The 24,124-nt window shown below is 50.0% G+C and overlaps 1 protein-coding gene across 2 annotated transcripts in view; it reads right to left on the minus strand.

The window, feature by feature from the left end:
- Gatb (glutamyl-tRNA amidotransferase subunit B) overlaps positions 1 to 24,124 on the minus strand; it is an 86,290-nt gene that overhangs the window by 18,703 nt on the left and 43,463 nt on the right. For both annotated transcript variants that reach the window (XM_003476810.5, XM_063260845.1), the window contains exons 6-10: positions 19,464 to 19,577; positions 17,235 to 17,319; positions 16,235 to 16,279; positions 13,851 to 14,040; positions 3,705 to 3,838 (exon numbers count right to left, since the gene is read on the minus strand). In XM_003476810.5, the coding sequence (XP_003476858.2) occupies positions 3,705 to 3,838; positions 13,851 to 14,040; positions 16,235 to 16,279; positions 17,235 to 17,319; positions 19,464 to 19,577 (568 nt within the window). The remainder of the gene's footprint in view (positions 1 to 3,704; positions 3,839 to 13,850; positions 14,041 to 16,234; positions 16,280 to 17,234; positions 17,320 to 19,463; positions 19,578 to 24,124) is intronic.

The raw sequence follows: 24,124 nt of genomic DNA on the forward strand, positions 1-24,124 counted from the left end.
AGTGGATTCTGGACAGCGGCCGGGTCTCTACTGAAGAAGAACATGGCATTGCAAGCTTAAGCTTCGAATGCTGTCTCTTTTCTAGCTCTCCAAGGCCAGTGTATCCAGAGAGGCGGGGGAAATGGGGCCTTTCAAATCTACTGATTTTTCATCCAATCCTTGGTGCCCTGCAGGATCAACATTCCACCTCCAGTCGATTCCTGGAACAGCGCCTTGCCAATTCCCAGCACTGCTCCAGCCCACAGAGGGACGGCTGTCCTGAGTCTCACGCTTGGCCTAGGTCAGGGGTGTGAACCGATGGCATGCATGCTGCAACGGCCTGTTTCTGCTGTTTTTTTTTTAAAGACATAAGCTATTAATGTCTGAGCTGTTTTTCCTGAACTAAAACCTCAGTGTTAAGGTTTGGTTGCAGAGTTGGCACTCTGCCATAAACAAGTGGCTTTGGGGTTGTGCTTCGGGCTCTCTGTCTCTGAAAGATTCGCTGCCACTGTCCTGGGTCCAAGTCTCCCTTCTCCACTTCTACTAATGGAGAACCCGAGAAGCTCCCAGAGGAAGATGAGGCACTCCAAGTGCTGCTCTCCGATCCTTTGCTTTCTCTCCCCAAGCCCACAGTGCCCCGCCTGACCCCCCAACTCCCGACAGCTGCTCTAGACAGCCTCCTTCCTATCCCACCCCTTTCACGTCCTGCTCCTACGTCTTCTACGGTGGTCTTCTGCTCCCAGCCAGCACCGCTCCACGCATGCTCTCAGTTCCATCACTTTCCAGCCCTAGATTCCTGCTTCTGCCCTGCCGCTTTCATCTCACCCTTCTCAAATGCTCAGATCTTCTCCAGCTTGAACGTGCTGCCTGCTGATCCGACCTTGCAGCCAGCTGATCTGCTTGGCTGCTCATCAGACTTCTGCCCATAAAGATCCAGCCTTAGTGGTTGCAACTGCTACAGGCACAGATCACTGGAATTGTACCTCAACTCTCTACAAAAACTCTCACCTTGTAAACCACCCCCTACTTGCTGCCAAGCAGCCAACTTTCCCCGCTTTACTCCAAATGCAGCCCTGTGAACAGCCCGGCCTCCTGGATGATCATCCAATCTTGGTCTTGACTATCACTTTCCACTTCTGTCCACTGCACCTCCCCACAGCCCCTCCTCTACGGTTCAGGCCACCTTCCCCACCTCTCCCGATGATAGTGGCGCCCCACCCCCCGGCCACCTGGGTGCCGGGCACTTCCTCTGTCTACAGAAGAGCGAGCATCTGTCCAGGGCCACTGCTGCTGCTCCTGATCTGCTCTCCACCTGCTTCATTTGCTGCTGTCCTGGGAGGTCCCAAACTCACCCAATACCTGTCCTGTGCCAGGGCTGTCAACTTCTGGGAAGAGCCAGACAATGAGCATCTGAGCCTCGGGGCCACATGTGGTCCCAGGCAGTCTGTGCTGCCTGGTGACTGCAGCTGGGAACTGAAGGCCCCGCAGATGCTGACTATGCCCCCAGCTGAGCCATAGCCGGCAACCTCCCCTTTTGAGAGCAAGAAGGCAGACATTTCTGCTTTACAGTGCACAAGAAACAGGCCCCAGGCCCACGTGCCAGAGTTCGCCCAGCCTTGTTCTCAGCTGAATGCACCTCCCCAGGGCAGCTCCTCCATGGTTCAGCCCACCTTCCCCGCCTCTCCTGATGACAGTGCTCCTCCTTGGCCACCTGGGAGCAGATCTAAGCCCTTGCTCGGCCACCTAGGAGCTGATCTAACCATGTACTGTGCTGTCCTTGCTTACTCCCGCTACACCACACCCCAGGGATCCCTTTCTCCACCCTCCCAACTCACCTTCTTTAACAGGGCTGTCATTACAGCCTCTGCAGCCTCTAAAAGGCTCCCAATCCTGCAGCCCACGCCTTGGATGCTTTCCTGGATCACTCTGCTGAGCTAATCCGCTCCCCTACGGACACCCCTTCTCAGCACAAGTTTCCCTGGATGGGTGTCACCTGGTGACTGCTGCTGGCTCTGCAGCTACAGCCCTGGTGTCAGCCATATGATCCCTAGAGACTGAGGCTGCTCATTAATTAACCACTTACCAGTCCAATTATGTAAATATGGGTGGACAAAAACTGCATGTTTTTCATTAATTTTGTAAGAGAATATAGGAAATATAAAAAAATTTTATCAAATTTATTATAAGAATCACCTGGTTGCAATGACACTTGCCTGAGTGATACTCAGGACAATCAGTATTACGGTTTGTGTCTGGATGTCCCCCCACAGCCTCATGCAGTCACAATGGGGCAATCCTGGGATGAAGAGCCGGTGATTGCTGGATCAGTCCACTGACTGGACTGACACCACCCTAATCCCAACAGACTGGATACAATATAAGAAGTTTGGCTCTTGTTGCTTTTGCCATCTTTCACGGCTACAAACTGTTTTCCCACTGCCATGTGCCACCCTGTCTTACAGCCAACTGATTATGGACTGAAATCTCCACAAATTGTGAGCTAAATAAATCTTTTCTTTTCTAACCTTGGGTTTTGGGTATTTTGTCTTAGCAAAGATAAAAGACAGCATGTAAACAAAGACACTGCCCCAGCAACACTTGGGGTTAACGCTGCCCCAAGTTGGGCTGACCTGTCTGCTGCTGTGTGCCTCTCAACTCTTGCTGAAGCCCTGAGCACAGGAGGTGGGACCAGGTGAGACTGTGAGATGTGCTTAGGACTCTGCACCCATCCATGGCTGGGCCTGCGTGAGTGGGTCTACTCCAGGCCAGCTGGGCCCCTTGCAAGCTCTGTTTCACCACTGGGATGCACGACTGGCTTCACAACTCCCTGTGTCTGATCTGTTCTTCTGCTCTGCTGAAGACAGACCTGTGCCTCTCCAATATGACAGGACGGGCATTTGGGAGGTGGTTAGGGGTGGGTAAGGTCATGAGGGTGGGGGCCCCAGGTTAAGACTGGTGCCCTGCAAAGAGAGCTTTCAGAGTCTCTAAATCCCCCAAAACCATTCCATATGAAGACATAGCAAGAAGATGGCCCTGTGCACCCAGGAAGGGACCTGAACTGGCAAGTACCTTGATCTTGGACTTCCCAGCTTCTAGAGCTGGAAGGAAGTGTCTGTTTACACTGCCTGGTCTGGGAACATTACAGCAACACAAGCTAAGTATGCTATACTGTATTTTCCCAGGGTTGAAGTGGAGTGGAGCTGTGAGCTGAGGCTTTGTGAGAAAGTCCTCGGGGGGCCCTAGTCATCTCTTCAGCTCTGTCCCCACCTTTCCTGCCTGCCTGAGAGTGCCAGTCTCCAGGTTTCCTGAACCCGCCATGGCTATGTTTTCCCGAGCACTACTGCATTCTTTGTGCAGATGCCCTTTTCCGTCCTCAGGGTGCGGCTCAGGCCCCAGCCCCTGGGAAGCCCTGGTTGACTGTGTTGCCCAGTCCAGCACCCAGGCCGTTACGCAGTGTATCTACCCTGCCAATATCATGCAGGAATGACAGGCTGCTTTCCCAAGACCTGCAGCTGCTGCAGGGGTGAAACCCACCTCAATAACCATCAAGCTGTCTGGCCATTGCACAGTCAGAGATGTGGACAACAGACGAAGTTCAGGGGATACAGGGTAGTTTTAGAATCTGGAGCACAAGGGGTCTGCTGTCTAGCAGGAGACTCTCACAGGGCGATGTGCAGGGGGAGCTTGCCCCATCCCCCTTTGGCAGCAGCCCCACCCGTACTCACCTCTCGTTCACAGCCAGGTTGTGCTGCTTTAAATAGCCCAGGAGCACGTTGAGGACCCAGCTCGTCACCTTTTTTGGCTCTGCCCTAGTTTCTTTCATCACACTTTGGAAGAACTGCAGCAGGCCAACTTCATTCTGTGAATAAAAAGAAATGCTACAGAGCATCCAGAAAAACGAAAGCTCAGCATTCCCAAGGCAAATCCGTAACTGCCGTGCTCGGGGTCCCAGAGACACCATGGGAAAACCTGACAGTGTTCAGGGAACAGCAGCCACTAGGCTTCTGCTACAGCAAGCCTGCATCCATATGGTGTTGCATTTCGAAGGAAGCGAGCCCTGAGGACCGTGATACTCACAGCCCGGCTCGTCCACCCACCCACAGCACCACGTGGCGTCTGCCCCTTTCCCCCCAGCCTTGGCCTTTGCAGGAGAGAGCCCTGGTGACTCTTGGAAAGTAGGTAAGGAATGGAGCAAATCAAGAAGGAGGGGACAGAATATTCCACCTCTGACAAAGCTAAAAGTGGTCACAGCTGTGTGTGGTGTCTGGCCACCATTGCGAGGCTCCCTGGCCAGAACATCCTGTACGTGGGCCCTGCTGACCTCGGGGTTTCCGCAAGCTCCGCACAGGTGCTCAGCTCAGAAACCTGTTTCTGGGAGGCTCTGCCACATGTCACCCTCTCGACTGTCCGCTGCTTAAGTTAGGGCCATGCTGTTCTGTCCGCTCCATAACCAGCACCAAGTTGGCACCTGGGAAGTTGCTCATGCCAAACCACAGCAGAGGGACTCTCGAGTGTCCCTGACCATGCATGTGCTGGCTGAGATTCTGGAACCACCAAGGTCATGCATAAGAGTGACTGGGGCACTTGTCAGCACAAGTCATGCGTGAGAGTGACTGGGACACTTAGCAGCACACGGCGATTTGGCAAAACCTAGAAATTTATCAGGTGTTCAGAGAACAAAAATTAAAACAGGCATCATTCTAGAACAGGCTGCAGCTGCCCACAGCAGAGGGCAGTGTTTTCAGGAGCAGATTCCCCAACTGCTGAAATCCAGGCCACACTACGCTTTCCTTGACATTCCACTTATATTACAGCTAAGGGTCCCACCTTCATGAACTGAAAGAACTTTCTGGAAAAAGGAGACCTTGGGGGAAGAGCACCCCATACTAACCGAAGCTAATACCCATAGCTAAGCTGGTATAGACACAGGCACACAGATGCTAAGGTAGAAATTCCATTAAAAAAATCTGCATGCCCTTTGGGACACAAATTCCCTGGAGACAAGCCCACTGCACACTCCCATAATCATGGTGCTGTCCTCTCCAGCCAAGGCTGTTGTTCTGCTCATGCTAAACCACAGCAAAGACCACCTCAGCAGCCCATCTGACTAGCGATAAAGGCAAATCCAGGAAGAAGAAGAGGAAGGCAGTGAGACTGCAATCATGGTGTGCAAACCACTGGTGAATGGGGACCCGATCACATGAGTGGCACTGCCCCTGTTCCCAACCAGGCGGGCTGGCAGGCGAAGTGTGCGTCAGAACTCGAGCTGCCCAAGAAAGGCTTCTGAAATCCACCTAGAAATACAGCGCTGGGGCCGAGGCTTGGCCGGTGGCTGGGCCATGATGAATATCTACTCCTCTACCCGTGGGTGGTTTTATTGGATTGATAACGTGGCAAGGCAGATTTCTGTTTGTCTTTCATGTCAGCGCTGTGATGAAGCCTCTCCAAGCTGGGACTGTACTCCAGTCGGGGATACGCAGTATAAAGCAGATGTGAAAATCTGCGATGGGCAGCAGGGCTGAGGGAGGCTGCCTGGAGTGATGGATCAATAAGCCGCTCCGGCTGCCCGCGCTCCGGGGGAATATGCAGGCACTCTGCTCTTCCAGGCCTTTTAGTTCTTCTGTGAGGCAGGCGAACACTCAGAAACTTGGTGCCAATCGAGGAAGTCTCTGGTGAATGTGGCAGTGCGGCCATCTGGTTTTCTCTGAGAAAGTGTGGACTGCTAATTCCCTGACATAAAAACCCTATTAAGAGCAATGCAGAAAGATCCCTGCAGCAGGGGTCCTCAGCATCTTCCCCAAAAGCTGCAAGCACACACCTGTCCTTCATAGGACAGAAGTGAAACTGGACATGGCAATGATGGGACTCCCACTTTCCTTCAGGGACAGTTAAAGCAGCGGGACCACAGGCCGGGTCTTACATTTGTACCAGACAGTCTCACATGTCTATGACCAGAAAGCATCTTTTTCACATTTTGATCAAATTTCCTGCAGCATCAGATTACACCCAGAGCCAACGCAGGGCAGGCAGCCTCTGGACACCGGCAGGAGCTGTCCACTGCTGAAGTCCCTGGCCCGCAGTGCTGCAAGAGGCAATGTGGTTACTTGCCCTTGCATTCACTGCCTGCTCTGGGAAGGAGCCTGGGTTCACCCTCACGCTGATCTCTCACATCTGCCTTCCAGATGACAGTGATGGCAGACCATGCAACTGGAAGAGGACGAAGGCCGATTTCTTAATTGTATTTATTGTTCTAAGTCAGGTGCAGAGTGAACCCGATGATGTTCCAGGAGTGAGGCTGGACTCTATTTATAAGCAGAATGAAACCTGAGAGAGACAGCTGCCCAGGGCAGACCAGGAGGAGAAAAGGCAGCCCAGAGAGCACATACCCAGGGACAAGACAGCTGGTTATGTGATGGGAGTGTCCTGGAAGCTCTGAGGGACCTAGATTAGCATTCCTGGGCTGTTTGGGTACCCTCAAGAGTATTTACTAAGCACCGCTACCCCACAAACTGGGGACCTGGAAACATAGTACTTTGTTCCTATGCATGCATAACTATGATAAAACCAGGCACAGTAAGAGATCAATAATGACACCTACTAATAAAATTGATCAATTGTAATACTACACTGGCAGGAAAGTTTTAAAACCATGAATTATTTCCAGAAGTTTTCATCTGGAACCACGGGTGAAGGGGATGACTGCACCCACTGGGCACAGTGACAGCAGCTGGCGCTGGGGGCAGTTGCTGTGAAGATCAAGGCGCGTCCAACAGCAACAATCGCAGGTGCCTGGAACTGTTCTGCACACTTCCTGCTCAGGAACCCATTCAGTGCCAACCGCAGCCAGGGGCGCCAACCTGCCAGGTTCCTCCTGCCCAAGAGGACACTGGGGCACTACCACGCTCGAGTTCATGCAGCAGCAGCAGCAGCAGCCAGCAGAGCTGGGATTCAAACCTCTGTGTGACACTGTCCTGAGGGAGGAACATGTCCTTCCTGTCCTGGGATCTGACACTGAGCCACCTAGCTGTGTCAGGCACGACATGGGGTCAGGAGCTCACCCTCCCCACCACTTCATTACTGTATTTGCTATGTGCCAGCTGCTCCAAGGTTCTTAACATATTAAATATGCTGCAGAGCCCACCAGCAATTAGCTTAGAAATTGGAAGGGGAAAAATGGCAAGCTCGCTCACTCCCTTTGCCAAGGTCTGCCCTGGCCATGTGACCCGATCCACACCTGTTCCAAATCAGGCAGACAGTGGCACACCCCCAGCCCATGCTACACTGGCCTCAAGGGACTGGCAGGTGGCTGATGGTCCTCTGGCCTCCCTTCCACACTGGAGAAACCACTGGGGCTTTTTGGACCCATGTGCTGCCCTCTGACATAAGGGGAAAAAAATCCCAGTTTCTTATTAGTGTGGGTTGTAACATAGTGCAGTCTACTTTTGTTTTCTTTTTGAGACAGGGTTTCACTCTGCAGTTCAGGCTGGTATTGAACTTGCACTGATCTTCCTGCCTCAGCCTCTGCAGCGCTGGGATGACAGGTGTGCACCATCATGCCTGGCTGCATTCTATTTCTTGCACAATTCCTCTGTAACTCAAGTGGTGGGTTTACAGATAGATGGGCGGTCACACCTGTTGACAGTGGATGACTGTCCGAGAGGCCCTGCCTGTCTGGATGGAATGGCCATGGTTTTGGCTGGGCAAGGCTCTCATGTCTACGTGGTATTTTGTGGTGGCACCAACTAGCCCCATACCCAGCCCCCATGTGGCAGGGGTGGGGGCCTGAGCCTTTTGCAGACTCAGACTTGAGGGGCCCATCACCTGCATAGGGGGCGGGGCTGCTATACCCTCATCCCCATGAAGCCGGTCATTCTTACAAAGCAACCAAAACTCAAGCCCAACAACTTCATGAAACATTGTCCTGAAAGTAACATGAGATGCTGGTGTTGGTGATGGAAATGAAGGAAACTGGTTCCAGGAAGCAAAGGGCAGCAGTGTGCGTGGGCAGGGACTCCAGGCTGGCGTGAACCAGCCTTCCCCGGCCTTGGACTCTGTCAGTGGGTGCTCCTGCAAACAGGCAAAAGATTCACTGCAGGAAGTTTCTCCAGCGCAAGAAAAAAATGGGATGGCCTGGTGGTAAGACTGGCCTGGGAAACAAGACTCCCACTTGAAGACATCAGGAGAAGCCAGAAGAGTTCTGAACCGTCACTGCTCCAAGAAGAGGGTACATGAAGCTCTCCCAAGGGCCTGTAAATACCAAAGCTATGCTCTCCGGCTATGAAACACACAACCGGAAATCACTAGTCCTATGACAGTCCCCACAGTTCCCACTCTTATGTCATTTTTTTCAGTGGGCTTGGGAGCCTCTAAAATCTGAGCAGAAAGAATTCTCAACTATTTCACTTGTGCCATGTTCTCGGCAAAGCCACGAAAGACACACAGGCCATGTTCAGGCCACCAGGTGTGTGCACAGAGTGTTCAGGCTGATGTATGTGTGGATTCACATTCTCAGAGATGCATTCGCTCTGGGGGAGAAGTTGAGAGACACAGATTGGGCGTAAGAATTTCCCCGGGATAATCAAATCACAAATACTTAAGGTAATAAAAGCTGACAGCTGAGCAGCATAACTGAAAGCCTATCTGCCAGTGGGGTCCACGAAGTATGTTGTCAAGAAACCAATCCTGTTGCAGTCACACTTCCATGAGCCCAAGATCGCCACTGTCAACTGGTCCCCCCCTTGGAGAGAAGCTGGGCGCTTGGCAGGCTTAAGGGCAGTGTGGACATGCACACCTCCAATATCTGCCAGAAACCCAAGACATCATGTTCCCCCAAGAGGAATCTGCTCCCCAAGTAAGAAATCCGGCTTCAGGCTGGGTCAGGACAGAACCTGCTGCGGGTCCCAAGGTGCCCTGCACTTTCCCCTGTAGATGGGTTCGGCCCATCTCTTGCAGACCTGAGTCTGCAAAAGGACGGCCACACCTCTGAAGGCTGCATGTCCCTTGCATCTGAAGAAGTGAAGCTGCTTTTGGAGGGGTACAGTCAGAAGATGCCTCTTTTTATTCAACTTTACCAGAACGAGATTTCAGTTATTTTTCCAGTGTGTAGGATCCCTGTGAAAGCACCCTTAAGCTGGCGAGCCCTGGGTGCAATTTATAAAATGCATAAAATCAATTTTGAAAATTGCAGGGAGGTGAAATATGGCTGGTGACGGTGTTGCCCAAATGGATTTTCCTTCAACATCAGTTAGAAGGTGACTGTAGTACTCTGCACCTTGGCAAGTCTAGGTAACCCGTCAATACAGCTTCAGATGCTATTTCAGACTCTTGGCTTTAAAGTGGCGCTGCATATGGGATATGCAGATATTTATCACAGGAAATTGTTTTCTACGCAATTCATCGAGGAAGCAAACTTGGCCATTTCTAGCTCAAGAAAGACTGTTGAAAAATAATCCATTTAACAACTGACAGTGGTCAGGATAGCTTTTCTGTTTCTCTGTCCCTTGAAGACAACTTAACCTTTTCTCCGATGTGGGAAAGGAAGGATTATGACTTTCAATGGGAAAGAACTGGCCGGCCAGAGAAAATGGAGTTGCTCAGGTAGCGCAGCAGGCTGTGCCTGGGGACCAGCGCGCTCCCGGAGGTGTGAGTGCCGACAAGGGGGCTCCCAGGTTTGTTTCCCTGCCGCCTCCCTGGGCCAGGCTGGGGTTTTCTACGCTCCTGCCTCAAGGACAGTAATCTACAGGGCAGTCTGGCACTATCAAAAATCAACAGAAGTGGTCAAAAATTTGTAATGAACCTGTATTCTGTGACTATGCTTCACAAAACATTTGTGGGACTATATACAGGATTAAAAGAAGCAAAAGTAAAAACCACTTTCTACTTAATGAAACAAGAGAGATCTCAGCAGTCATTAACTAAAAACATCATTTCATTTGGCATGGCAGCCCGTTACACATGCAGCCAGGCAACAGAGTTTAGGGTCCCTGAAGTCAGAGTGGGGGAACCTGGTTCAGCACAGGTGAGGGAGGGTTCTTTAATCCAAGAGATTACATCTCCTCACATGGAAAATGGGGAGACAGCAATTCCAGGACTATCACAAGGATACTCTAGAAGTGGTGAGTGTACTGGGCATGGACAGTGGCACACGCCTGCCATCCCAGGACTCTGGCCGAGGCAGAAGGATCACCAGCTTGAGCCTAGCCTGGGAAATTTAGAGACTGAGAGAAACTAAAAAATAAAACCAGCCTGGATAAGTAGTTCAGTACAAAGGCATTGGGTTCACCCGCTAACACCACCATCACCACAGGGGGCTGAGGGTATATGTGACACGCAGAGCATGCCGGGAGCCAGAAGCCTTTGGAATGCGCTGCTTAAACAATGACTATAACTCTTTTTAGTCTCTGAATGAAATAAGACATCAGAGTTTAGGAAGAGATGTCCTCATGGAAATTAGCCTGCAATGATTTTGCTAAGAAAAATATACACATGCATGACACTGATCATTCCAGTAAACACTCCCAACCCAGAGGTGGGCTCCCTGTGCTGTCAGGATCTGTCTCCTCTTTTAAAATCCTAACACCTGCATTTCAGCTTCCACAGTCCTTTTCCTTCATCTTTACAAATGAGGTCAGAAAGCAAGGCAATTTGACATTAGACAGCAAAGAAAGATGAGTTAAATAGGTTAAAGTCTTAGATGGGGCAAGATATTTATATGACTAAAAAACAAAACAAAACAAAAGAGCAATATGGGTTTTTTGCTGTTGTTGTTTGGTTTATGTTTTTTTTTTTTTTTTGCCATGCCTGCAATCCCGGCCCTTTGGAGGCTGAGGCAGGAGCAACGTAAGTTTGAGGCCAGCATGCGTAACTTAGCGAGTTCCTGTCTGAAAAATTAAACAGGCTGGGAAGGTAGCTCAGTGGTACAGCATCCGCTGGGCACACACAAGCCCTGAAATTCACTCCCCAGTAGCCAAAAAATAAAACCGAAACACAAACTTCAGGTTTTCTTTCAGGAGGGGATTCTCAGGAAGGTCTAAGAAAGAAAATCAGACTGCAGATGTGATTCACTGTCCTAATGAAACCAGTCCAAAATGCAGCAATCAGACAAACCAAGTTACCTGCAGGGGCGGTGGATGTGATGCAACAGAAGTAGCCATCCAGGGCTTTTCACCTAGCGTAGGAAGGTGAGATGTGTCACCCAGGATCTGCTGGCTGCCGAAAGGCGGCTTCCGCATGGGGCCTTTGGAAATGGAAGTCTTTTACAAGGACCACTACTGCTCCCGGGACCTCCCTGTGCGCCACCCCAGTATTCCATCCACTGGGCTCTCCACCCAGCCGCCCGGGGCCTGCTATGTACCTGACACTAAGGATGAAGAGTTCCTGAAATGTCAAAGATCACACTAACGATACACGATTCACTGCTTACTGCATGACACAATGTCCAGAACGAGGTGAGCTCCACTGTGAAGTTTCGCTGTTTGTGGGCAAGGCCTGTGTGCACGGCTTAATTAAACAGGCAATCCGAAGGCGGGGAGCAGGAGCAAAGACCCTGCAAAGCACACCTCCACGGCTGCTATTTATTTAATGAATACTCCTGGGCACTCTCTAAATTGAAAGATGGTTCATTAGATTTGTGCATCTGCCCTTCTCAGCAATCTGTTGTGTTTCTGATGAAGGCAGGGAAAAACATGAACATACCATTGCCGGGAACGTTATGAGTAACTCTGCTTCCAATGATTACGGCATCATAAAGGGCTCAGGCTGCCTCATTTCGGGAAAGCAATGTGTCTGAATCATTCTCTGTCCGTTCCTATCTTGTTCTAGCCTCATTTATCTTGGAAATTTCAAGCACCAGTCCATTTTTTAAAAAACTAATTACCTAATATATTATGTGTAACCTATAAAAAGAGACATGCATTTAAGGTAGCAAAGAGTGTTTTTTTAAGCTTAAAAACATCATCTCTTTGTTCAAGTGCTTTCTTGTTATCCCTGTGGAGTCAACTGCTACCTCCTCTGGGCTCCCCTCCCATCCCTGCAACCACCTGCCCCGGGGCTGGTAAGCTAACTCTAGGGAGGCAACGGCAATGAGAAAATCTTAAAAACAAAAAACCATCTCTGCCTCGGTATCTGCGACACAGGGGAGGCTGCACAACACAGTCAAAGGTAGATTTTCTTCAGCTATAAAACACAGATTCGCTTGTTTACCACCATTTAGGAAACACCTGCTCAAAGCCAGTTAGGTTTTAACTCCACAAAGGACATGTGAATGAGGACAGGGACACCAGCCATAGTGTGCCCCTCACCGCCCAGGGTGTGACACTCTCAGAGATGTTCCCCGAAGGCGCAGCATTTTCAGACAATGCAACAGCCTTGAACGGAAATGGCCATGTTCTTGCGAGAGATCTGAAATGGTCATTTCCCTTCTCCTGTGTAAGAAGGATTCTGAATGTCAAAGTTAGCAGTGTCTACTCCAAGTCACAGCTTTGCTTTGGAAAGAAAAGGCCAAGAAACCTTGGCTCATCGCATGCACGCCGCCTCACAGGCCTGGCTCACCGCGGCCAGCTCAGGGCCGAATGCAAAGCAGTGAGCCACTGAGGCTGGGTGACTGTCCCGGCTTCCCATCTTCGCCAGGCAGTAAACAATCATGAGATGCAGGGTTTGCACTCACTACAAGGGGCTGGGGATTCAGGTGGTGAAGCTGGGAGGAAAGGAATGGAAGACTGAAATGCAGGTTTGTTTTGCCAAACCTGGCAACAGGGTCAGAGGCCTGGGATGCTGAATGCCAGGTCCCTGTGCTCACGGAGCTGGTGTTAAAAACACCAAAGTGCTCATCTGTGCTGAGTGACAGAACTGGGGCTGCCTTTGAGACACTGGGAAAGATGCACAAGAACTTCATTAAGATCCAGCAACAGAGCCAGTGCACCAATGAGACATGCTGGCAGCCCACAGGGGTGGCAACCAAGTCTATCAAAAGTATTACAAAACCACAGAGTGCGCCTAACCACTGCTGGTCGTACAAGGGGAGTTTTCACCCGAGGCGCCCTGGGTTCTCCCTGAGAATCACACCTCAGCCCAGAAAGCTGGGGACCTTACCGTAAACTGCCAGGCTGTGGATACAAAAGTGTGTTACAGACAAATATGCATATATCTGGCAGCCCTGGGCGGTTATCACTGGTCACATAAAAAGCAAAACCTGTTTCTCCAGATTCTGCTGCTCCAAAAGTGACTGTAGCCTGTCCCTACTCCTGGACAGCGATGGCTACAAGCTTTCCACTTCCTCCTTTCACAGACAAGACGATGACAACTGTGACAAAACACTGCCCTCAAAGATGTGGCACCACTTTAGTACTGTGATGACCAAGAAGCCCACAAAGCCCAGCATCAAATAGGACAGAAAATCCCTAAGCAGATTCCAGGGGGTCAAGTTCTCGACCAGCCTGGTCAGAGGCATCCTGTATCCCTGAAGCTCAGATGCATCAGCCAGTTTTCAGCACTGTGTGCAGTGGGTGTTCACTTCCACAGCGATAAAACGAGAACCTGCCAGGCCCTGTCACAGTTTGACGCTGTTGGATGCCTGGACACCCTATACGTCAATTTTCTTTTGTCCTGTATAGACCCATGGGAAAACACTCATCCGTAACATCCATCACAGACTTCAAGTCTGCAAGGCCACTGTGTACAGCTGCTGGTTCCTATGCTAGAGAACTGGCTAAGGCGAGGCTGAGAAGCCTGTACTGCGATGCAGACTGAGGGCCACTGGGGCTCGTCCTTCAGGGATGCCCCTTGGGCCTCAGGGAGACAGCTGCCCTCCTCCAACCCAGGGCCCCCGGAGAGTCCCGCTTGCTGAGCCGCTGCTCCTTCCGCACGGTACCCACCAGCAGCGTGAAGCTGTGCTCCGGCAGCATCCCATACTCCCGGACCAGCCGCTCCCGGGTCACCCTGGGCAGCTCAGGCAGTGTGTCTCGGATCTGGTCGATGTTGATCACTTGCTGGGGTTCGACTCCTACAGGCAAGGAGGCGGTGTCGTACAGCACCAGGGGGGGCAGGTTGGGCTCTGGCATAAACCTAGGCAGAGAGGGAATGGGACCTGAATTAATCAGAATCACAAGGCTGCCTCTGATGTGACTGTTTCTGGCTTAGATGCCATGTCACTTACAAATGTTTCCACAGGTCCCACTGCATCGATTTCCCATTTCCCAGGAAGGTCTGTGATACAGTGCTCGCAGAGTGTCCTAGTCACCAAATCTGCCACTCGCATGCCTGTACAGCAGTGGTGAGTGCATGGGTATCAGCAGGCCTAAAACCACTCTGCGACTTATAATCATGAACAAAGAAAGGACGGAAACAGGAGGACCAAATGAGGACAACTTATGTAGTAGGAAGAAAAGTGACTTTGTTTTTAATTCTTACTTTTTGCAGTGTTTGTGTAACAAACAGTCAAAGAAAAAAACTCAAACTTTCCTTCTTGAGAAGCACAGGCATGTACAGATTTTGCCTAAATATAATGTGGAAATGGGGTGAGAGGGTGAGTAGGTGGGGCACGGGACATTTTTAGGGCAGTGAAACAATCCTGGGTGACACTGTCATCCTGTGTATGTGTGATTATGCATCTGTCAAAACCTGCAGAATGGACAGTATGAAGGGTGAAGCCTAACATGGACCACAGCCTTCAGTGAATAATGAGCTATCAGTACCAGTTCATCTCTAACAGAGACCGCACGAACGTGAGATGTTAGCAAGCGAGGCTGTGAGCAGAGCAAGACTTTCCCACTCAATTCTGCTGTAAATCTGAAGCTGCTGTGAGGATAAAGACTTTAAGAAATATACACAGAAGCCACACCATGGCATATATCTTATGAAACACGGCCCTGCTCTCTTCTATCCCGGCAGCAACATCTTCTCTCTGCCCATAATTGTCAAGCGGCCTCTGTAAAAGCAGGATAATGAAGAACAAATAGTGATTCGAAGGTAACAGACTAGGAAGTAAGCAACTCATCAGCACACTGCCAACCTCAGTGGTGAAGCAGTCTGGCTTCCAACCAGAGGAAAGCAAAGGGAGGCTTCCTGAAACTACCAACTACAAGGGTAGAGCAGAAGCTACTGGCTGAATTAAAAGGCAAACTTCATGCTTGTCTTAGGCACTTTTCTTCTTGCTGAGAGACAAAATACCTGATACCCAAAATTAAAGGAGGAAAGGTTTATTTACGTCACAGCTTGTAGAGGTTCCAGTTCATAGTCAGCTGGCTCCAAGGCAGACAGGCCTCACAGAGGCTCCCAGAAACAGCCATGGTGGGAAAAGGTAGCAGAGCAACAAGAGCAACCTCTTTCTGTCCCTTTTATACTCTGTCTAGGCTGCCAGGATTAGGGCAGTGCCGATCCAGTGAGTGGGCTGATATGGCAATCACACACCCATAACCCCAGCACTGCACCATGAATCAGTCACACACTCTAGATCCAGCCACCTCGGAAATGGTCTCATCTAAGGCTGGATGAGGCTTTAGGAGGACATCTAGACACAAACTGTAACAATGCTCCATGAGAAAGCAGTATAATACAGCTGGGAGCGACACTGAAGAGCAGGAGTGTGCAGTAATGAACCCTGACTATGACGCAGACATGACAGGAGCCTTGGGGTGAGGGCTATGTGTGCTCCTTCCTGCCAGCAACAGCGCACAACAGCTCCTGCACTGTGCCAGGAAAGGCGGGCTCACTCAACAACTTCGCTGCTCTGAGCTTCCATCTTTGCAACTGCTCAACTCAATGGAAAAGGCGAGAGGTTCAATTTATCTCAAGCCCATCTTTACTAATGGCTTTCTTCACAGGTCCTCTATTAATTCCAACCTACTTATTTTGTCAATGAAACAGCATCACCTGAGGTCCGAAGGGGACTGCCATTTACATGCATGTACACAGTTTTCATCTCCTCTCAAGACACTTCTGTGCAGTGTGGAATTTGCTGAAGGTAAGAACAGGAGAGGCCAGGGTGCCAACCTCAGCTGGCATTCTCTTAGTTCAGCCATAACTCTGACACAGAAGCAAGTGAACAGGTGCCTGCAAGCATCGAATCCCAGCAAACAAGGGATTCTGGGGCTAACAATAATCCCAGTACACACGCTGAACACAAAGTCTCAGATCTCCATCATGTAAGAATAAAGAGCCATTCCCAGGAGGTCTCCAGGACCATCATGCTCTTTGAATGGATCTGACATATGCCCACACTCCACGAGAGGGAATGACACGTGACAGGAGAGGTGATCACCTGTAGTCTTGTTTTCCTTCCTTGTCCCTCATTGGCACGGTGCACCTGTAACAGAGAAGAAAATGCTGAGCAGACACTCCTCACGGTCCTGGCCACTCGACAGGCAGAGAAGGGGTGCTGGGGGTGGCTCCCAGCTTGGTGCCACTGGCAGATGTAACTTCACCAGGCAGGGCTGGAGGGAGGCGCCCTTGAAAGGAACTGTGGGAACCTGCTCCCTCCCGCTTCCCTGCCAACAAGTACATCACAGGCCCAAGTCGACAGAGCCGAGCAACCCCAGGCTGCAAATGCTGATACCGGGTGTGAGGCCAAACGAAGTTTTTCTCTTAGTGTGTCATTACAGTAACTGTCACAAAAATGGAAAGCCAATTAAAAGGGTTTCCCCTACCAGCAAGGCTCACAGGAAAATTCAATTTCTTTAGCCTTCCATCAGTGATAAAGAAATCACTTCACTGTTTCCACAATTTAAAAAAAAAAAAAGCTTTTGTGGCTGGAGATGGAACCCAGGGCTCACAGGTGCCAGGCAAGTGCTCTACCACCGAGTTACAGCTCCACCAAGTCTCTGGCCTCCAGGCAGCTCAGGCCTGTATCCTGTGGAACTTTCAGTGATACTCTGTTGAAGGAATAAAAACCTCAGAAATGAGTCCAAACATCAGGCTCAGAGCTAGATCTAAACTGACCAACCAGATTTTCGCTCTGTCTACCTCTAGTTTTAGGCTGGTATAGGTCTTCCAGATTATGTGAAAGTACAATTCTTTTTATAAGGCAGGGAAGCCGGGAGTAAGGGAGGTCTAGGCCTACAACCAAGCACTGCCGAGTTAAGTCTGGGTCAGTTCAGCTCTCTCAGGAGCAGAAGAGGGTGCATTATATCCCCATGTGCTTGCTAATGAAAGCCAAGTGCGGAGAAGCTAAGGAGCCTTCAGGCCACAGTGCTGGCCCACAGCTAAGCCCAGCAGTCTCGTGCCCACCACTGTATTCAAGGTGCTTATGAAGGCAGACTCACCCCAGCCTGTGATCAAATGAGCGCGTCTCATTCAAAATTACACCTCCACTCTCGAGTTCACTGATTTGTCTCTGAATTTCATGGTCTATAAGAAACACAATAATTTAGGATCATATTTTGATTATACCTTTAATCAACTCAGGCAATAATTAGAAACCTTTCTCAACCTTAAAGTCAAAGCATAATCAAGAAGCTTGTGTATAATAACCCTTCCCTTGTGTGCTGCATTTTCTTCTCACTGCCATCACAGAACAGTGACACTGGAAATGGCCCCATGCTTTTTTGAGAAAGCACAGGTTGGGAGAGATTAAGCAACCCAGTCCACGAGACACAACTTGGCAGACACAAGGCAGGGACCTGGATGTGGGTCTGATGCCTGCAGATCAGGGGTTGGTGCCAGCAGGGACTCTTACCCTGGCATCTGTGGAGGGGCTATGAGAGGCTCTGCTACCCCCCGAAATTACATATGAAGTGTGGATGTGTAGAGAGAGTGCCCACACACATGTCTTATATACAGCTAAGCTCTTCGATGAAAATGAACCTTCCCCTTAACTCTTCACTCTGCCAGGCACCATCTTCCCTTGCTCAAATCCAGATTCTTTGATCTAAACTGCTATGCAGCAGTAGCGTCAAATATGTCCACTTTGGCTCACCGCTCCCCCACTCCAGAGCTCTGACTGAGAGGATGTCAACAAGGTCCAACCCAGGGAAAAAAGGTGGTGGGAAAATACAAGCTTGGAGAATTAACCCCGAGATGGCGAAGCTCGGGTTGCCCCAGGCTGAGTTACGCCTCAGGCAGGATTCTGCCTGTTGCTCCAAAGGGAACTTCATGGGACAAAAGCACATTAGGGATGCCCAAACCTAACTGCAGATAAACCTGCTTAGAGTCTGCCGTTCAGACTTTTCATAGGTTACCACTGTATTTTAGCACGATGGGTCCTCCCATGTCTTAGGGGACGCGAAACTCTCACTCGGCTGTTCCCAGATTCCCCCCACACTCCTGGGCCGCCACACGAATTCCTGAGTCACAACATGGTTTCAGAAGCACACACTGCACTGCCTTCTAGACAGAGGAATCCTCCTACAGGAACATTTGCTTTCCCTTCTCTTCCCAGAAATTGTCTCCAGAACCATTTTACCGCGTTTTCCTGGACATCTGTAGATTCCACGTGTCTTCACTGAGGTTGGTCATTTTGGGCACAGGAAAATTAGGTTTTAAATCAGACTAGAATCACCTTTTCTGTATTTCTTCCAGCACTTTTCTTGGCAAGACCCAGAAACTACTAAACATTTCAACTACAGTGGTATTCTGGTAGTACATTCAGCTGTCCAGTCTTGCACACTCTTGAAGGGATGCCCTTTAAACTCCATCCCTGCCTCCTCCTCCTTTCTCTCTGATATCTTTGGTTTTTTTTAAAAATTTTTTTAGACCTAAGATGACCCCAGAAGGACAGTGTCATTAGCTTCTATGGCTAACCTGTTCTATTTTAATTATGTATTTGTCACCTATGAACACACGGGGTTCCAGTCAGTCGGATTCTGACTGCATGGGCACATGCAATCCATTAGCTGAAAGGAATGCAAAGCAGAGAAACGTTAGGCCACTCTCCGGCCCATCTAAAACAAATACAGCTTCAGAGAGTTAAGCCATGAGCTGAACAAACTTGACTTTGTAATAATGCGGCATATGACAAAACAGATACAATATTTTGTGAATCCTCCCATGAAGAGCCGAGTTTATTTTTTCTCCCCTTGGGTCTGCTTTGAACTCAAGTTGCTTTGAACTCCATCTGCTTTGAGTAGGAGGAGCTGGAGGTGACAGTGTGAGAGCAGCAGACAAGCACACAGGCAGCTGTGGCTTCCGTCTCTTTTCTCCTGGATGCGCTCACTGCTGACAAGCAAGCCTGGGGAGTCGGGTAATGGGGAAGGACCGCACGGGCAGGGAAGCCTCAGGGACAGGAGCACATGTGAACACGGGCAGGGGAGCCTCAGGGACAGGAGCACATGTGAACATGATCAGATGTGACCCCATGCCTGCTGACCTGTCAGTTTCCTACAGCTGCGGGAGCGGGCAGAGGCAGCAACGGCAGCAGCAAAAGCAGAACCACTCTGGCCTCAGAAGCACGAAAACCAAAGCGGTTACCACATAAGCCACTGCGCTTGGGGAGGCCTGTCACCCACAAGTGAGGACAGACAGACAGAGCAGGAGGAATAACAGCAGACACTCACCTATGGCTCTGGCCAAGAACCTGATGCTGTTGAGATTCTTCACCTCGGTTCGGATACCAAGTGGCTCCCCAGGCTGATGCACGGAGATGTTTGCATCCACTCTCAGCTGGCCCTCTGCGGGAGAGAAAGGAGATGGCGCGGAGGAATCCTCGAGGCAGCACGGTCAGGCGAACAAACCCTCCCGACTTCAGGGAAGGAAGGCGCCTGTCCTGGGGAGCAGCCAGGGCCCTGGGGCAGGTGAGGGGTGTTCTCCCGTGCTGACGTGTGTGTGGGTACACTTATGTGCACACGTGCACATACAGGAGAAGGGTTCCAGATACAGCAGCTGAATTCACTTTCTTTTGTGCTAAGGAAGAACAATACCTTTAAGGTGGAGATTTACTCTGCAGTTTTATTCTGAATTTTTTTACAAAGTATCAAAACCAGGTAATGCTTTGGGGAGACTCGGGAATGATGGAAAGCCTCCAGAGCTCTCCAGTGGAAGGTGATTCTAACCCGATTCCAGGAGATTTATAGACCGTCCTTGAGAATTTTGGCTCAAGGGAGAGAGCTGAAACCTGGGCTCTTCCTCTGCTCCTCCCTCCAGGTCCTGTCTGCAGTCATCTCGTCCTCTCCCACCATGCAACTCCCCCATCTTGCCCAACAGTGGGGGCTGGGCTATGCCAGGAGACCAGAAGCAGGGACCCAGGGCTGGGACAGTCCCAGCCCCTGAAAGCCTCTGCAGATCAGAAGCCACAACCCTGAAGGGAGCAGGGGAATTTGTGGAGAGGATTTAAGGCTTCCAAGGAAAAGAAGAGGCAAAAATCTCAAGACAAATAGCAGGGGAAGATAAGAAATAATCACATTTCACACCTTCTAAAGTAAAGCTCAGATTTCTCTGCTCTCAAATTTCACTTATGGAATGTGAGGACTAAGCGCTGGATTTTATTTTTCTATGTAGGTTCCTCCTCTTTTAAATTAAAAAGTAATCCATCAAACCTGAGTGTTGTGATGGGCCAAATCAATTCATTTTCTAAGATTCTACAATGAAATCATATTAAAGTAATAAAGTTCAAATAAATTCCATGCCAAGAAAAGCCGCCACTTGGCACGGGTTCTCTGTCGTTCCCCCATGCCGAGCCAGGCTTGCCCGCAGGGCCGTGGTGGCCTTTCTGTCACACCTCAGACACAGGGGACTGCTCAGCTGTCTGATGGCCTGAGACACCTTTCAGCTCCATTATCCCTGGTGCTGACTTCTCAACATTTTTACAAATACTCTGTGGCCTCTCATTTTAGATCACTCTTTGAACAAAGTACATGTTTCTGAGTCACAAGATGTCCCCTAGTTTGGGAACCCTGGGTCGCTTCCCACTCTGTCTTCTGAGTCAAATGTGTGCATAGATCAAGTCTTCCCTTTCTAAGCCCCAGATCTGTCACCTCCTCTCCCAGGTCACTGCTCCAGCCTCACCCCAGGTCTGACAGTACCGGGCCCAAGTGAGGGCCCATAGCCTCCTGTCAGCACACAGGGCCACTGTCCAGTCCCCACAGCTGCCTCGACTCCCACCTGCCCATGTGGCTTTCACAGCCCCAGCTGCCACCACATCCTGACCTGCAGGCACGGCCCACATTTTCCCACTGGCCCGCCTCCCAGTCTGGGGAGCAGTGTTCTCCTCACCAGTGTGACCGGCCCTCTTCTCCTACCCACCACCCCTGAAGGCCCCACAGGATGGGGCACAGGCAAGCAGTCTGCGCTGACGCAAGCTCATCTCTAGGCTATAATGGGAGGCCCCGTGAGGGACCCCGGTTTTCAACACCCTCACGGTCTTTCACTGACACTGCTGCCTCTCTCAGCCTTCCCCTGCATCAGTCATCAGGAGCAACAGGGTTTCTCATTAAGAAAACAAACAAAAGCTGAAACACCTATTCCCCTGAGCCCGGCTCGCATCCCATCAGTCATCCAGCTGTTGTTTTTCTGCTTTCCTTCTCAGCAAATCTTCTCAAAACAAGCTGTGTCTGTGGTGCATATTGTAACCCTGACTTCACCTCCCATACACTCCTAAGCCCCTATCAGCCTGGGTCCTGTCCCCACCTGACAATGCCCCAGCCAGAGGCACCAGCAACCTCCTGACTGCCAAACTGACAGGTGCAGGACACAATGGCAGGTGACACGTCCACTCATCCTTCCCATCTTTCTACCTCAGCTACCACCTCTTGGGTTTCTTCCTGGATTCTCTTCCATTTCATTTTCTAGGGCCATCTTTTCTATCCAAACTCAAGACCCTCTTCTCTTGCTCTCTCTTTAGGGGTACATGGTTTTAAATACAACCTTACAATCTATGTGCTCCTGTTGTAGACAGGGCTTAAAGGGAAAGGATCTAATACAGGACACATAATTTACAGGGATTGCTTTATAAGTCACCCAAAAAAGTCAAATGCTAAAGAGTGTAGGAGATCTGTTCATACACTGGAGACCCAAAGAATTCAAGTGAGGGCCTAGAATCCACAGTAATGTCCTCTGAGTCCAGTGGGAGGCCCAAAGCCCACAACGTCTCATGCAAATCTGTATCAAGGATCTGTACTGGGAAGGCCCAAAGGTCAGTGGTGGAAGCTAGAAAGTCTATGCCAGTGGGGTGAAGGATCTGTGCCAGTAGGCTGAAGGATCTGCACCAGAGCCAGGAATTGACACACAAGGACCAGTGCTCTGCCAAAGAGAACCACAGCCATCTTCAGTGATAGTGAGGTCCCAAGCTTCTGTGATGATAACAGCTGAGTTCATTTCAGGAAAGCCAGCTCAACAAGCTTCTCCAGGAGAACCAACAGCACTATCTTCCCCTTCAGTTCTCCCTTTTATGCTGGCAACAGCTGGGGATGGGCCTCCCACAACCAGCAGCACCACACCAACTCAGTTCAGCTGGGTGTAATAAATTGACCAGTACTTGTCAACCCACCACAGCTTCTGACACTGAAATTTCTCTCCTCAGCCCAGGCCTCTCCTCTGAGCTCACAGTAGGCTGCTGCAGCATTTCAGTTTCCAAAACTGTGCCTTGCATGGTCCTTTATTCTTGCCTTTAGCTTTGACTTGTGCTGTATACCACCACCTAGCTCCTCAAACTTCCCTGAGGTATTCTGACTTTCTTGTCTCTGATTTCCACACTGGCCTGCTACAAACCCTCTTATCCCTACAAATCGTCTCGAATTTACCCATGTCTCCATCACCCCAGCCACCAGATGGAAGTGCAGATGGAAGTGTCATCTTCCACCTGAACTACTGGCAAGCACCTCCCATATGGTTTCCACGCTTCTTTCCCTTCTGAAACCCACTTTCCACAAGCCTGCAGAGGGGCCTCCTAAAACATCAGTGGACCGCATTGTTCCCGTGTGTAAGGCCTTTGCAGCGATTGTCCACAGCACCTGGGCTAAGGCTAACCTTCCCGGCACTGCCTGTAATCTGTCACTTGCTTACCTCCACAGTTTTCTCTGACACCACAGCTCCTCACATGTCGTCTGCAGTGCCCTTTCACTGTAGTCCCTTCAGAGTGCACACTGAGCTTTTCTTCAGCTCGGGCTCTCTGCCTCAGCTGTCCTCTGGACACTCATCTCCTGGCTCAGTGCTGGCTGGACCTTAGATAGCTCTTCACATCTTACCTAAATGCCACTGCTTCTCAGGGGCCTTAAAAAAAGCAACACTGTCATTTCCCGGGTGATTCTGTATCACGCCAGCTCATGTATTTCCTTAATCACTGAAACTACTGGTGTGTATTTGGTAATGAATTAGTCTTTCTCAAGCTCTGGGAGGCAGGAATAAGGTTTCTCAGAACCCGGAGCTGAGTCTGGTGAGTGGTGCTGGTTCAAAAACGAAACCTTGGTTAAGGACAGATGCCAACATGCTGGTATATTCCTGGGCGAGGAGTCAGCTGACTGGTTTCCAGCTCGTGGTGGGTTCCTGATAAATTCTAAATTTCTATCTAAACAGGGGCTAAACTGCAGTAGGGATCATGTGGCAGGCCCATTAAACTCAGAGGAAAACTCGTGGTATGCTGAGCTCTGCTCAGTCCAATCTCCGTATTTGGAAGACTTTTTTTTTTGAACACAGGGAACCCTGAATTACTCACCTGCTTTTAAAAAGGAAGCCATCTCTCACAATTTAGGATTCTAATTTGGAAGAGTGATAAAAGCAAGAATGTTAGTCCCTTCCACAGAAACCACACTGCATAAATGCCTGAGAGGAATCATTTAGTACCCTGCGGTGTTGAAAGAAAGTTCGCTAGCCTGGATTCAAATATAGAATCAAACATTAACAAAAGACACTCTGCCCAGTGAAGACAAAATACCTTTTAAACAAATTAAGTTAAATTGCTTCAAGTGCATGAAAGCCTTGCGAGTCAGGTCTGCTTCCACGTGCTCTGCGCCACTGAGGGAGGCCCGCAACCACCTCACGAGATGCTCCCCAGCTCAGTTTCTGTATTCTGGGAAGCTGAGACTTCTAGCAACAAAACCTGAACGCTATACCACTGAGTGCTGTGATAGGGTGCAGCTACGTATTTTCTTCTGAAAGACATTCACACAGCAGAAACACAATGAGACAGAAAACTGTTTCTGCGAATAGCAGGAGCCCAAGTCTTTAGTAAAAAGATCTGTTGAACTATATCATTCTGGCTCCTAAATATTCTCCAAAACTTAGT

Source organism: Cavia porcellus, unplaced genomic scaffold (assembly GCF_034190915.1).
Source record: "Cavia porcellus strain 051 isolate PalLab524CR breed Dunkin Hartley unplaced genomic scaffold, mCavPor4.1 scaffold_14, whole genome shotgun sequence".
Taxonomy (NCBI): domain Eukaryota; kingdom Metazoa; phylum Chordata; class Mammalia; order Rodentia; family Caviidae; genus Cavia; species Cavia porcellus.